General features: G+C 39.1%; 1 protein-coding gene across 1 annotated transcript in view; it reads right to left on the reverse strand.

Moving 5' to 3' along the window:
• Positions 1-1,947: 1,947 nt before the first annotated feature.
• Positions 1,948-14,942, reverse strand: part of LOC138011200 (N-fatty-acyl-amino acid synthase/hydrolase PM20D1.2-like) — a 15,320-nt gene continuing 2,325 nt past the window's right edge. Inside the window, exons 3-12 of the mRNA XM_068858159.1 lie at positions 13,829-13,915; positions 12,757-12,890; positions 11,963-12,082; positions 10,875-10,953; positions 9,927-9,988; positions 9,758-9,836; positions 8,329-8,400; positions 6,851-6,964; positions 4,957-5,008; positions 1,948-3,799 (exon numbers count right to left, since the gene is read on the reverse strand). Coding sequence (XP_068714260.1) covers positions 3,573-3,799; positions 4,957-5,008; positions 6,851-6,964; positions 8,329-8,400; positions 9,758-9,836; positions 9,927-9,988; positions 10,875-10,953; positions 11,963-12,082; positions 12,757-12,890; positions 13,829-13,915 — 1,026 coding nt within the window. The 3' untranslated portion in view covers positions 1,948-3,572. The remainder of the gene's footprint in view (positions 3,800-4,956; positions 5,009-6,850; positions 6,965-8,328; positions 8,401-9,757; positions 9,837-9,926; positions 9,989-10,874; positions 10,954-11,962; positions 12,083-12,756; positions 12,891-13,828; positions 13,916-14,942) is intronic.

Consider the following 14,942-nt stretch of genomic DNA (forward strand, 5'->3'; position numbering starts at 1 on the left):
TTATTGAGGGACAGAATGTAATTTCCGCGAAGATCATGCATAAGAAGATTTTCAATGCATAGAGGTGTAGAGTTTGACTTAAGTGGTAAGAGGACAAGTAAATTGCAAATATAAATCTCAGTATTCTCTTATTTACGTTATACCCTTTGCTTGACAAGAAATTACAAAAGGCCAGTTTTTTGCTACGAGGATAGCAGCGAAAAGAAGCACTAATTTGTTGCGAGTTTTCTAGAGTAAAAGCTTGTTCAGAAATCAAAAGTCTACGTTAACAGCACACACCAGGGTTACTCCTTAGTATCTGGCTAGAGATCTTCTTCTCACTACTTTTGCCTCCGGCCGCGCTTTAGCCATTCGATGAGGGCCAGTCTCGTGCTGCTCAAGTTGCCTCCTTCATGGCCAAAAAGAATTCTGGGTAATTCTGCCATTCCATGACAACGGAAGCCCCCCGATTCTCATTTCATTGATTTTTTATAAGTGTCGGCTCACCCAGTCCTACAAGCAAAACACAGCGCTGATTGAAGTTTTTAGCTTGCAAAACTTGCCCAAATTGTATTGGTAGGTGCTGGATTTCGTCCACAGAAAGGCCAGAGAGACAGCTTCACTCGTGAACCGCCATGTTTATATTAGAGCACTTTAGGCGTCCCAGTCTGCATGAAACCATCTATCACCTCGGTTTTCTTTGAAAGGGTTGCCTTGTCCCACATTCCAGCTTAATGATGCCGGGCAGTGGGCTTCTGTAGACGAAGATGGCCGAAAAAATTACTTATTTACTGATAAACGTACCAGATTTGAGGCAACTCGCTTGCTCCACGAACGCAAACTGTTGACATTTGTCACGTGATGGCCAAACCTGAGCCCACATTGACCCAAAACCGCGAATGTTTCAATGAGAACTCGTTATACGGCGAAGCCAAGTGCTGCAGACCGTTTATCGCCAAAAACGTAAAAAACATAGCAAGCACTTATATTAGCCACTCAATTCGAAGATGAATCGTAATACTTAAATCAGTAAGGAGTGTTACCCTGTAAAGACGGTCTAACCTCATAGGCACATACTGTCACATTTGTGTTCTTCGAAATAACAGTGAGTTCATGAACTGGTCAATATAAAATGCAGACTATTTATAGACTGCAGTTTGGGTTTAAAATGCAGACTCGGTTAAAAATGCAGAGTGCAGACTGCAGACTGGGTTTGTGCAGACTGAGGCCTAAACCGTCCCATCGCTTCATACACGATATATTTTCAACTGACCTTAGGGTCACGAAATGTCGGTCTGGTTTTCTTCATGCTAGGTCTATTTCCTTCTAAAAAATTATCGTTAACATTGAGAAGTTGTATTGTTCTTTCATTTGAAGCATAAACTGAATTGGTGATATGCTTCGCCGCTCAAGTTAAAGTCTTCTGACGATTGCCAATTGTCATATTTTTCAAATAAAGACACGTCACCAGTTGCTTTGCTCGCACGTGTTCCAACCTTTCGGTGTTGTTCGGCATGGCGGGGATTTCTGCTGCAGATTGTAACAAAAAGAAATCGACAACAATGAGACCTATATTAGAATATGGTGTGCAAGTCTGGCAAGATATTCCTGAATTTCTTTCAAATAAGCTGGAATCAATTCAAAACAGCGCCTTACATATTATCTATCCATGCCACAGTTATTTATACGCGCTTAATATTACCAACCTTAGCAGCCTGAAAGAAAGACGAACTCAGCTCTGTTGTAAATATATTCAGAAGACTAATGTCTCAAAATGATCACCCCATTAACTTCCTCAGTTCCGAAAACAGCACCTGGTGGGTCATAGTTACAATCTGCGGTCCGGCTTCAACAATAGAAATATTGTTTACGCTGATAGGAGTTGTTGCCGGAAGTAAATATGTAGATACTGTAAATAGTTAATTAAGATATTTTTATTGTTTTTATAGTAGTAGTAGTAGTTTTAATTATTTATTGATTGTAAATTTTTAGCCCTTTAATTCGGCTAATTCTGCAATGTGGCAAATAAACGGTATTTATTATGTATTTATAAAAAAGTAAGAATGTATCCAAGAACCATACAGGAATGGAATAAGCTACCAAAGGAAGTAGCGTTGAAAGAATCACTTAAATCTTTCAAGAGTGAAATTTCCACAATTTATTAGCTCCATTTGTGTATATAATACTATTATTTATGATGTTTTTTTCCTTAAATGCAGTCCTTTATATTCAGTATTGAATGTAGGACTTAAATGGCAAATAAACCTTTTAGTTAGGGAGATATCCCTTACTAATGTGGGGACACAAATAACAATATTAAACACATAACGACTGGTCCCGAGGGAAACAGTTAATTTTATTTCCCGAGAATCTCAATTCGAGGGAAACAAAATTAAGTTTTTCCCGAGGGACCAGTCATTAAGTGATTTGCTATATAGCGCGGGTAATTTTGCCCGCTCAGAGACTTTTGGCGGGAAACAGTTTTATTGTTAGATGTCATGTGACCTCGAAGTAACCAATGAAAGTGCGCGCTGTTGGGGGAAAATTTTCAGATATATAACAAATAACATTATTGCCCCCGCAGGGTTTTGGCTCAGGGCAAAATACGAGGAGGCAACCTAGAAGTCCCCGCGTAAAAAGGGTAAATGTAAATTGTTACACATTGTAGGGGGCATCGATCTCGATTTGCTCAACCGGGCGCGCAAGGTGGTATCGGTATTGCTTAGAGGGCACGCAAGTGGTATTGGTATTGTTCTGTATGACCGAGGTGTTTAAGGACTCACAAAGTGAGAAACTCGCAAGGAGGACCAAAGTGCCGTTCGAGTTAGCGATAGAAAAATCAAACACTGAAGCAGATCTGATGCAAATCGAGTTGCCTGACTCGGAAATTGATTTTGTCCGGACACAAATCAGAAACAGGCGCGACGATTTGTCAGACGCAAATCGGAAACAGGGACGACATGTTCAGCATATAATTTAAACGTATCTCAACTGCCTCTCATACTATCTTAGGTGTGGGCAGACGTAGTGAAAACTTTTACTAGTTTAAAAAGAAATACTACCTACTAGATTCAAAATTAAATTATACATAAATACACGCATAAATTATAAATAAGAATAAAGAAAGCAATTATAAGAATTACAAAGACCACAGCTCCTGCAGCCATCATCCAGCAAAGAGCTATTAAAGGTCACGCTTACGTATACGGTTACGCTTTTTGCTTTAGTCCAACACCCTGGAAACAAGGCTGGACGTGCCATATACTGCGACCTACCTATAATTTTCCCTATTCCCCGAACAGATCTCCTCCCTATTTAAACGAATAACATTATTGGCTATGAAAATATGGTTCGGTTAAATCAGAAACCCATAAGGGTTGAAACGTGTAACGGCCCCTTGTGTGCTGGGAAACAAGCTTCTGAATATTCAATTTGCTAAGTACCATATTTGGAACAACAAGAGCGAGGGGTTTCCAAATATGGTACTTATCACTGAAACATTCAACCAATCAGTTCGCACTGAATATTCGGAAGCTGCGAACTCGCGTTACACGTTTCAACCCTTATGGGTTTCTGGTTAAATACAACAATCTTTAAAGTTCACTATGTGACTGGACAGTTCCTAGACTTGCAGCATCAGCATTCCTCATCAAGTGATAAAAATAGTTTATTGTCCTCTCATAGTTCTTAACTCCAAGCCTTTCATTGAAGCCATGTATTCGTTTGGCGTCTTCTGGACTGAGGATTGATGGCATAAACCGGTAGACGGCGTCTGTCAGCTCCAAGTAGTGCCTGGTATCCGTGTTTGCGATCATAAGGCCTACAAATTTCACGGAAATTCAGTGTGAGAAGTACTTTACTAAGCTTTGCGATTGGCTTGAGGCAAAATTCCAGCCAGTCAGAAGTTAGAAGCTAAAAAATCACTGACATGCGTTTTCCTAGACTGGCGAACGTTTCTCAAAGGGCCTGGAATTTTGTTTTTAGTTTTAATCAAAGAAAGATATTCTGTGCAAAATTTTCTCTTCTTCGTCCAAAAAATCAACAAATTAATAAGAAAGCTTTCTAGAATAGGTACATCGCGTCAACACAATTCAAAAGTGTGTGTCCTCTATTGACCGCATGAAAATTATTTTTAGTGCCAACTGAATCCGCTCCAGGGATTTTTTAACTTTGCAGAGAGTTTTATCTTGACCCGCAGAACACTTTCCATCAATAAAAATGGGTCATCGAGTTCGTTTTTGAGATATAAGCGTTTAAAGACAAAATATAGGGTGTCATTTAGAAGGCTTTCCCGTTGCTATGGTCACCTATTAAGAAACGAGAACACAGGCAATGATTGGAGTTTCACATGGTAAAATAACATTGCTATTTCGTAGAATTGCTGTCGAGTCGATCCTTCGAATAAGGCAGTCTTTTACAATGGATGAAAAAATATTCCACTTGCCAACAGGCAAAATCTCTTTGCCATTTCAACGTACGTCTTCAAAAACAGCCTTCCTTTGTAGAAGATGCTAAGTGTACCGCTCTAAATGAAATCTCCATTTAAGTCCAAAAAAAACTTTACATTCAAATCAAGAGAAAATGAGGGGACAGAGAGGGAGGCTCCCGGTCCAGCCCTTGGGATATGTCATGTCCACGAAAGTTATTTGTTATTTGTTCTAGCGGAAGTCTGTCTTCCGAGACGTCCGCATGCATTTTGAAAAGACATGATGAATATTTATTCATCAGCCTTTCACGTGCGCCGCCATTTTCTCTTTTCACCAAGAACCTGAGAGCGAGACTGCATGCGGACGTCTCGGAAGACAGACTTCCGACTTCCGCTCGTCTAAAAATAACTTTCGTGGACATGACATATCCCGGCCAACGCCCTGAGAGTCCCTCTCTGTCCTCTCATTTTCTCTTGATTCAAATATATTCAGTTATTTTCAGAAAATTTCTAATTTTTACAAGAACATTCAGAGGGCAAAATATGTTTACCTGGAGAAACTCCAATATCAGAAAAGACTTGACGAACGCTTTGAGATATGACCTACGGAAAAAAAAAATCAAACACATTTTGCTTGCCAAAGCCAAACCCTTAAGGTGCTGTTACACTGTGCGAATTTTCGTGCAATTTGTCTCGCAACGCCATTGCTAGACAAGTTGCACGAATTATTACCCAATGTAACATACCTTGCAACGGCCAAAATGCGAGACCAGTTGCAGAAACCGTTGGGGAAAGTAGAATTGAGTTCTACTTTCCGCAACGGTTGCAACGAACTTTTTTAAGCATTGCGCATGTGTAACATACGTCCTGCAACTTGTGTCACAACGGTTTGTGGCACCAGCCAATGAAAATGTTTCTTTAACCTCATGTGATCATCGAAACGAGGCACGTTGCATGAAATGTTGCTCAGTGTAATACCCGTTAAATAACTTGTTTTTTACTGTGAAAACGTTTGTAGAAATTACGTTGCGAGGCAAGTTGCACGAAAAATTGCCCAGCGAGACAGCGCCTTTACTCGCCGGCGAAATGGTGTAAGACAAACTTGGCCTTGTTCTGGACGAAGGCATCTAATGTATCCTTTCTATGATTTACTGTAAACTGCATAGCTCTAATAACAAATTTCTAGCAATAAATAACAGAGCGAGTTTCAATTGAGTATCGTAAAACCAAAACCAAAGTAATTACTTCGGCCAATCAAAAAGGACGGAGACAATCCAGTCGACCAATCAAAACTAGAAGTAATTACACGTAGCCCGACACAAAGCGCGGGAAAAAGTGCACGCGCGAGTCGCGATTGGTTTTGGTTTCACTTCTGATTGGTTGAAAAAATGGCTAGAGAACTTTGAACCAATCAAAGAGTGAAGTAAATTCAAAACCAAATTAAAGCAATTCGCTAATTACTTTCGACACTCAATTGAAAACCGCTCTAACGAAAATTGTAAATGAATAATAATAATAATAATAATTGTAATAAATCAAATGAATTTACTTCTCTTCAAACTATGTTGGCTTTCTTAATCTAGTAATTAATTCTTTGCCATTTTCTAAATAACGATTTTAGTGTCCAGTTGAAGTTACCTAAATAATTTTTCGTTTGACCCACGAACGAGCGATTGGGAAGCACAAGTTCGCTTCTATGAAGATAGCGCAAAGTTTACATGAGAAATGTCTGGGACTAGTATTGTCCCCTCGACCTATGCTTCTCGCTAACTCGGACGTGGGACAAATATAAGCTGGTTTGGTCATCTTTATGCAACTTGTGTAATCCATGAAAAACGAATTTAGAAAAAGTGTGTTAAGGTGTTTTGATTTCCTTTTTTGGCAGAACGAGCGAAGACTGGAAGTTTTTCTCTCACAAAGGACAAAAGCCCACAGCAAGGAAGACAGAACAGCTCCCATACGATGTCTGCGCCGCGTCTTTTTCACAAACCAAGCCAAGGGAAATAATTTGCGATGCAAGCTTGCCACTGGTTGAAAATGGTTTCATGTACGTCGTTCTACCGTGAACACGCCGTTACACAAATGTAACAAATTTGTAGGCTTCCAGACTATGAACTCCTGAAAAGTGCCTCTGCTCAAAACGTCAGTTTTCGGAGGTCAATACACCTTATTCCAAAATGGCCGCCATTTAAGTATTCTTTTGTTTCCATGCAAATTGGCCCTTATAGCTTCGCTTTCAAGCGTAAAATTCAAAAGAATATTTAACCTTGAACGAGGCCAAAAGGGCCAATTTGCATGGAAAAAAAAGAATATTATAATGACGGCCATTTTGGAATAAGGCGTCTTTACTCCCGTCAACTCATTTATGGACGGGGAAAATTTCAAGTATGACTATCGTAATCTTGTGACTTTATGGTTAATATTATACTAAATAAAAAAGCTTGCCTGGAAACCGAAAGCATCTTTGTCGTATCTGCTGACGTGTGACGGTTCCATCGAAGTCATCACACGAATATTGATTCGATCGTCATTGATGCAGCGTCGGTCGTGATCAAGTACCTAACACAGGGAAACCAAACAATCTGTTTGTGTAAACGTTTTGTAATTTTACAATAAATGTATAGGATTCAACGTTTGCTTCTTCTGTGGCGATATATTGATAAATATGTGTATGGACCAATTCACCGCAGGTAAGGTAATACAACGTTTATTTAGCATTGGTCCTTTAATCTCTTTAAGTAAACTCATTAAAGAGATTAAAGGACCAATGCTAAATAAACGTTGTATTACCTTACCTGCGGTGAACTGTCGTTCTTTTGCCTCAGAAGTGGTATTTTGAGCGATTTTGAAGATTTGAAGTTCGCTATTTACTGTGCCTCTCAATAGAAGGTCAAAGATGAAAACTAATTTTTTTGCCCAGAAAAGCGCATCGCTCCGCTTTCAAACTTCGCAGGAGAATGGCAGAGAGATTCACGCATCTTCTTGTACTTCTCACTAGAAAATTCATCCAAACGGCCCGGAGCTAGCTCTCGAATGAAACTTTATCCTCGAGTGCTGACGTTTTTCATAAAACCTCAAATTTGGCTATTTCACGTTGTTGTTTTGCAGACGACGGCAAAGAAATGGGCAAAAGTGAAAAATGCACGTGCAGAGCGTGCAAAACTATTGTTTTTGCCCACTAAATATGCAAATTTGTGACGTTCTCGCTGCCGTCGCCGTTGCGGTTGCTTAAGTTCCCTAATATAATACCTGGGCTAAACAAAACTTAGATTACTGGAAAGATAAACTGCAGTGTAATTACTGATAAATGAAACAAATAAATGCTGAAAAATATCATATACTCTATGTTGTATATCACTTATGTACCCCTGTTCAATAGAGAGTTTAAGCAAAGACGACGGCTACGGCAACGGAAACCTTAGTCCAAAATATAACTCAGCGATATCGTAAGTATTTCGCGAATATTCCGTCTTGTTCACATTGTACAATACAGGCGAACTATCCTGTTAGGGTACGAACGGTTTTAAAGTCAAAACTGAAAATGACTTTTTCATTGTTACATGCTCACGTTGTCGTCAAAACCTAAAATTTGGTGATTTCAAGTTGTTGTTTTGTGGAGTACGGCAAAGAAATGCACGGAAATTCGTGTTGCACGTGCACCACGAACATCTTTCCTTTTTTAACCCAATGACATTCTTGCTTTGTGGTGTTGCCGTAGCCGTACCCGTCGTCTTTGCTTAAACTCCCTTATGTTGGAAAGGGAAACAGTAAGTCTTCGCGATAAAAAAATATATATTATGGTTAGACGGAAAGATTAAGGGGTGGCGGGGAACTTGCCTAACATCGCTGAAAAGAGGAAAGTGTCTCAACCATTTTGTAGCTTTTTGTAGCTCGGTCAATTAAAACACCGGTAAAACACCAACCTCCTTCAGTGTGTTCCGTGGGTGAACTCGATGATTCACGATCACCTTCGCTGAAGTTGGAATTACATTGGCCTGTTGACAAAAAAGGGAAAGAATTAGTTTCCTCTCACCGATTACTGCCATAATAAACTTTGGTCTTTTCGCCAGAAAACTTGCTTACAAATCCCTGATGAGGAAATGCCTTTCGAAATATCGGCTTTTTTAAATATACCCCTTCACCGTTACATCAGCCTTGTTCTTTTTAGCTTTTAATAACATTTAAATCGCTGATTAGGTCCTTCACCAGGATCCGGTGCTTCTGTTTTTGTTAAGCTGGTCCTTGCTTAGAAAGTTATATTAGAAAAGCCTGAATTTCATGAAGTCGTCCCGTGTAATCGTTCGCTTTTCGCGTTGAAGAATAGCTCCACACAAACGAGTGCTAAGTCGAAAATTTGTTTGTAGATCTACGATTATTTGGCTTATTGAGAAGGGCTGCGAGTTTTTCGGTTTTTAAGGACGTTCGCGCCAATTGTTTCTACGCATCCTTACTGCGCACGCAAATGCACACGCCACGTCATACACGAGCGCACGCGCTAAGTAATAAAATGAGAAATGATAGGGCAAAAGGCCATTACTATAGCTTTACGTGGATTTAACGGTCTTGGACGTTCGGTGACCCCTATTTTTCTTTCCAGAAACGGCTTTTGTTTACAATTATCTTCATGTTGTCCAAAAATGAACAAAAAATCAATGTGGGAAGTTAAAAAAATTTCAAGATTTCTGCTCACGGGACATTAAATCTAGCCATCTTGCGGCTGCAAGGTGAGTGAAACTGTGGTCGCTAAATGCGAACTTGATCTTTAAGGAACCTCACCAGTTGACTAAATTCACTTAATAAGTCCACTTAAACAATATTTGGCAGAGAAGATTTCACTTCAAAGATTTAATTGCAATATATTTGGGTTTACAGACACTGGCCTTATTCGCTAACGAAGCCCGATTTTGTTACATTTTGGGTGTTTTTCCGGGCATGTTCTCTCCAAAACGAAGTCGGTGACCCCCCATTTTTTTACATTTCTGACATAACTAACTCATCATCTTACAGTGGTAAAAGTTTCAGGAAAAAATCAATGTTGAAAAATTTTTGCGCGAACGTCCTTAAGTGGCTTTTGCCACCCTCTATAAATAAAGTTTATGTTGATGACGATAACTACGACGAGAATGGTAATGATAATGATGATGATGATTATTATCATTGTCATTATTATTAGAAAGGACGATGTTTCAATCAAAGTTCTCGAATTTCTATCCTGCTTGGTTAAGCTAAGCCCGAAAAAAGTACCTCGTTTCAAAACTTTTGGGTAGAGGAGCGAAACGAGAGCGAAACGACTTTGTATCCTTGGACAAAACCAATATGGAGTAACGAGCAGATAGCAATATCCATACAAACCTTTACACCGGCATTAAATATAGTTACAGCGGTTGTTGTTCGTAGAAAACCATTGGTTGACGGATTTCGCTCCAGGACTCTGCAACAAATAGGAAATATTTAAAAGGCGAGCAATGCGTGCTAGTCACTAATGCTTACTCACATTTCTTCGTGTTTCAAAAACACATACCTTGTAAATATAGGGCTAAAAAGCCACAAGTTAGCCAAAATGATCCTTAGATAAACTGGAACCTAAAAGAAGAGGACAAGCTTACTAGAACTCCATACTAGAATATCCTTTGGATATTTCTAGCAAGGAATTTCTCTTGCTTTCAATTTGTGCATGAAAAGAGGTAGTCAATTCTAATGATAGTCTTCCCTTCGAAATCTCTCGGCGCCAACAGACCCCCCCACCCCCTCGGCATTCACTTATGTCCTGTCCTATTATTCGCCGAAGGCGAAGTGATTATCGGTGAATATTCACCACGACTTCGTCTCAGTGAATATTCACAGATAATCACTGAGCTTGAGGCGAATAATTGTTTCAGTATAAATACACAGGTGATTATCTCAAAAAAGAAAAACATTTCAACGCGAAAATCATCTTCACTTACAGTGGCAAAACGACTACTGGCAGCCATTTTGTCCGTCGAGGTGATTATCGGGTGATAATCCGAGATAGCGAGCCAATGAGAGCGCGCGATTTTGTATAATCACCTGTGTATTTATACTAATAGACCATATTTGGACTGGAACTAGCTTGCAATGGAGGATAATGCAAGGAAATCTTTTCAAATGCAAATACTCTTTTATATATTCCCCTGCATTAGCCTCTATTGCAAGCTAGTTCCAGTCCAAATATGGTCTATTAGTATAAATACACAGGTGATTATACAAAATCGCGCGCTCTCATTGGCTCGCTATCTCGGATTATCACCCGATAATCACCTCGACGGCACTAGAACTACTAGACACTTAAATAAAGTTTCTTTCCTTTTCTTTTCTTTCCTTTCTTTTCCTTTCAAAGAATAGTATTTCGACACCAGAAAAGTAATTCAGTCCCCCGAGGAGTGACTTACTGTTTGAATGAAACGATGCACAGCGTCATTGTATCATATTTTCAGTCAATGATTCATACCTGTGGAGCAAAACTTTCAAACATCTCTCTTACTGGACCAGATGAATCAAACAATACAGGCATTGGACAAGCTTCCAATCTGGGAGCATACAAAACAAAGACCCCAGTAAATGAGAGACCACAAGGTACAAAGAAGTTTTGGAAAACTAGAACAACCTTGGTGCAGCCAAGTGACTGACTGGATGTCAACCTGCTAGCTCTGGCATGCATCAGATGTTTTATATGACCGTACTATATGTATTGCATGAGAACATATATTATGAAAGAGAAACGATACTTGCAAACGCACTTGTGAAAGGGAGGTCAATAGAAGGTCTTTGAAAAATCTGCCATCAAAGTTGTAAAAAACCGCGAAACAGCGGGCCATTTACCACGAGCAAGTCCTCTTAAGAGGCTTCTTAATGAAAGAAGTTTAACAGGCTTTCACCGACAGGACTGAGAAAACTTACAAACGCAACATGACCAGTTATTATAACTTTTTAAAAGCAGTACCTGTTGATGTTAAAACAGACTCTATTTATAACAGGATTCGAGGGTGATTATGGAAATTTACAGATTTCTTGCGAGATGTTCTTGTAGAATCCATGGGGGCCAGTTCCAGGGAGACAGTGTGGTTAGGGCGCTTGCATGCCTTGAGATCTGAGGAGCCCGGATTCAAGACACGTTCTGGCCACTGGTTGAATTTGTTGCTGGTAGTCCCTGGTTGAAATTCTCAGCTGCACTTGTGAATAACCAACTAGCTTGCCTCCGGCCAGTTGGGATTCTTAACAGTTGTTGTCGAATGTTCTGTTCTGTCGTGATTGTGTTCCATTGTCCCTGAAAAGCCCCTATGTGGAGTGGTCAATTAAGTATGTATTGTATTGTAGATAAGCCACACCCCCAATTTTGGACAAATTTTTACAATAAAAAGATGAGGCCTATTTGCCTGTATTTACAGAAGGCCTCTGTTAATCCTGCTTCTCTAAAGAATGATACTAAAAGATTTTACTCTATCTAATGCCAGACAATAACATTTATTCATTATTTTACTCATCAAAAGAGGCTGGTTAAGGAATGGAAAGGTTATTCCAGACAGCAATTTATCTTACTTAACCACAGCCTTTGACATGATTCCAATACTTGTTTCTGGTGGAGGCATAGAGGAATGTCCACCTGATGTGTGAACACTCAACTCAACTGTGAGATAACCTTTCTCTGCAACTCCAATTCTGAAATCCAAAAAGAATCTTGACTTTGTTTAAATACTTTTATAGCTTTGCTAATTCTCATGTATTTTAATGCAGTACAAATTTCACAGATAACAGTGTACAGAATGTTGTTAGGCGAGGAGACCTCAAGAAACCACCAGGCTTATATGAGGGGCCTCCTTGACATCACAATATGATATTACTGTAAGAAATAAGTTGCTGCGAAGGTGGGAAAGTAGGATAATTCCGAAACTATTTTTAATGAAAACTCCAGCACTTTGTTTCTAAAGATAGGAAAGCTTGACTAGTTTGTAATACATACGCGAAGACAATTCCAGATTTTTGGTCCTTGGTAAGGAATTGTGAATTTCCTGATGTAAGTCCGACAGGAAAACAAACACTAATTACTGGCTGTTGCCTATGTAACATCTAATAGTATATGAATTTGATGGTTTGTTATAAACAGATTGAGAAAGAGTGGAGGCAGCAGATCATTGTGGAAGCAAAACATAATTTTAATCAGGTACCAATTTCAAGTGCATTGACTTGAAAAGTATTAAAATTTTCTAATTTAGAGAATAGGGAAGCAGTATGTGCTCAATAGCCTGAACTGGTATGACTTAAGAAAGGTTTGCAGGCATACTTTCTTTTACAAAAATTTTTAATTGACTAGTGTTATTGAAACTGATACTCACACAGCATAAGGTACCTTCATTCCTGGAACAGCATCTTTGAAAATCACTGTTCCTTCATCCACTAAAAATTCCAATTTCACCCCTTGAGATTTTAAATAAGTTGCAATTTGCATAGCTCCATCCCATCCGCTAACCTGATAGTGACAGTAATTTGCACAATTACTGGTAAAGGTTGATGGTTTAATTGCATCAAGTAGAATTAAGTCCCTATGACGCTTATTTTTTCCTTGTTTTTTATATTTTCGTTTCATAAATTAATATTAATCACTCACTGAAAAGCTAATTGTCCCAATAACCCATTCACCCCTAAACCAGCCATACTGAGTATTTTACTCTGTCTAACGCCAGACGATTTTACTCGTCAATGAGGAACCCCCAGGAGTCAATGGGTTAATCCTTCACTCACTGAAAAACATTAACCCATTTACCCCTAAACCGGCGTAAACCAGCCATACTTAGTATTTTACTCTGTCTAACGCCAGACGATTTTTTACTCGTCAATGGGGAACCCCCAGGAGTCAATGGGTTAAATAGCTATAGTGTCTGGAGTGTAGTACTTCAAAAAGTGTTCCCTCATTGTATATATATCCACGTGTTTTAGAGGGCCTTTGATTTAGATGCAAAAAATTTTGGCTGAGCCTGTTGGGTTCTGGTAACTAATTACATCAAAGACTTATGAAATTACTTCTTTGACGTCATTATTTACCAGGACCCAACTGGCTCGGCCAAACACTTTTGCGTATAAATCAAAGGCCCGCTAAAACATGTGGATGCACGAGGGAATTATTTTTTAAGTACTATTCACCAAATACTATAGATACATGTATTTAAATTTATAGTTAAAGAACAGGGGAAAAATAAGTGTCAATAAGCATAAAGAGGCAGATAGTTTTCTACCGCCCGTTTCAAACGTCAAACTCTACATGTGCCGAATCTATTGTTTTCACTCTGCATTTGCATTAGACTCGGCACATGTAAAGTTCGACATTTGAAATGGGCCTACAGTACCACAAACTATTTTTTGAAAACTATTTAATACAATGAGTCAACCAGTGTGACACACATCTCCTACCTCTTCATCATGTCCGTATGCAAGGTAAAAGCTCCTTTGTGGTTTGTAACCTTGTTTGAGAAGAAACTTAAGTGCCTCTAATGAACCCTAAGGAGAAAAACCCACGATTTGTTTTCACAGTGGATCACAATAATTAAGAAAGAAGATCAGCTTAATAGGTTAGAATGACGTTTCAATGACTCACCCATCGTTTTCAAATTCGTGAATCTAGAGTTGGATGTCATTAAATAATAAGTGAGTTCAGAGTTCCAAAAAACTGGTGCGCATCGAGGTAAAAGCAAGTATATACTAAAAAAACAAGATTTTTAGTGCAAATTATTGCAGCTATTTACCATCACAAAAAAGACAATTATATCCTTGTTTTTATCCTGACACGCACATTCGTTTCTTGAAACTCGGAACTGGCTTCTAAAATGCATGTTAAAAATGTTTTGCATACAATTGCATTTCTTTCCATCCCGTCTGCTAACCTGATTAAGTGACAGTAAGTTGTACACCAACAAAAAATCAGTAGGTTAAAGATACAGTAGTACATGCATGACTTCAAAGAAATCATTGCAGAAGTAAGAAGGTCCTAATTTTTTCAATGTTTTTGTAAAATGACCCCTTAACCCTTTGAAGTCTAAACCAGCCTAAACCGGCCAGACTTCGTATTTTACTCTGTCTAATGCCAGACGATTTTACTCATCAGTGGGGATATGAACCCCCAGGAGTCAATGGGTTAAAAAAAAGGATATCATGTGGTGATGCACACAGTCCATAAAATAAGGATAACGTAAAGTAATGGTATAAAAGTCACTTTGTTTAACATTGGTAATTCCTTCAGCTACGAAGCTGGTATCAATGGAAGTCGATGGTGTGCCCTTTGATTGTCCAGAAGGATGAAGTGTGCCTTTTGATTTTGTCTAATGCCATCTGGACGATTTTACTCATCAATGGGGAACCCCCAGGAGTCAATGGGTTACAAAAAAAAAAGGATATCATGTGGTGATGCACACAGTCCATTCCTTCAGCTACGAAGCTGGTATCAATGGAAGTCGATGGTGTGCCCTTTGATTGGAAGGATGGAAGTGTGCCTTCCGATTTTGTCTAATGCCAGACGATTTTACTCATC

The sequence above is a fragment of the Montipora foliosa genome, chromosome 7 (genome assembly GCF_036669935.1).
Source record: "Montipora foliosa isolate CH-2021 chromosome 7, ASM3666993v2, whole genome shotgun sequence".
Taxonomy (NCBI): Eukaryota; Metazoa; Cnidaria; class Anthozoa; order Scleractinia; family Acroporidae; genus Montipora; species Montipora foliosa.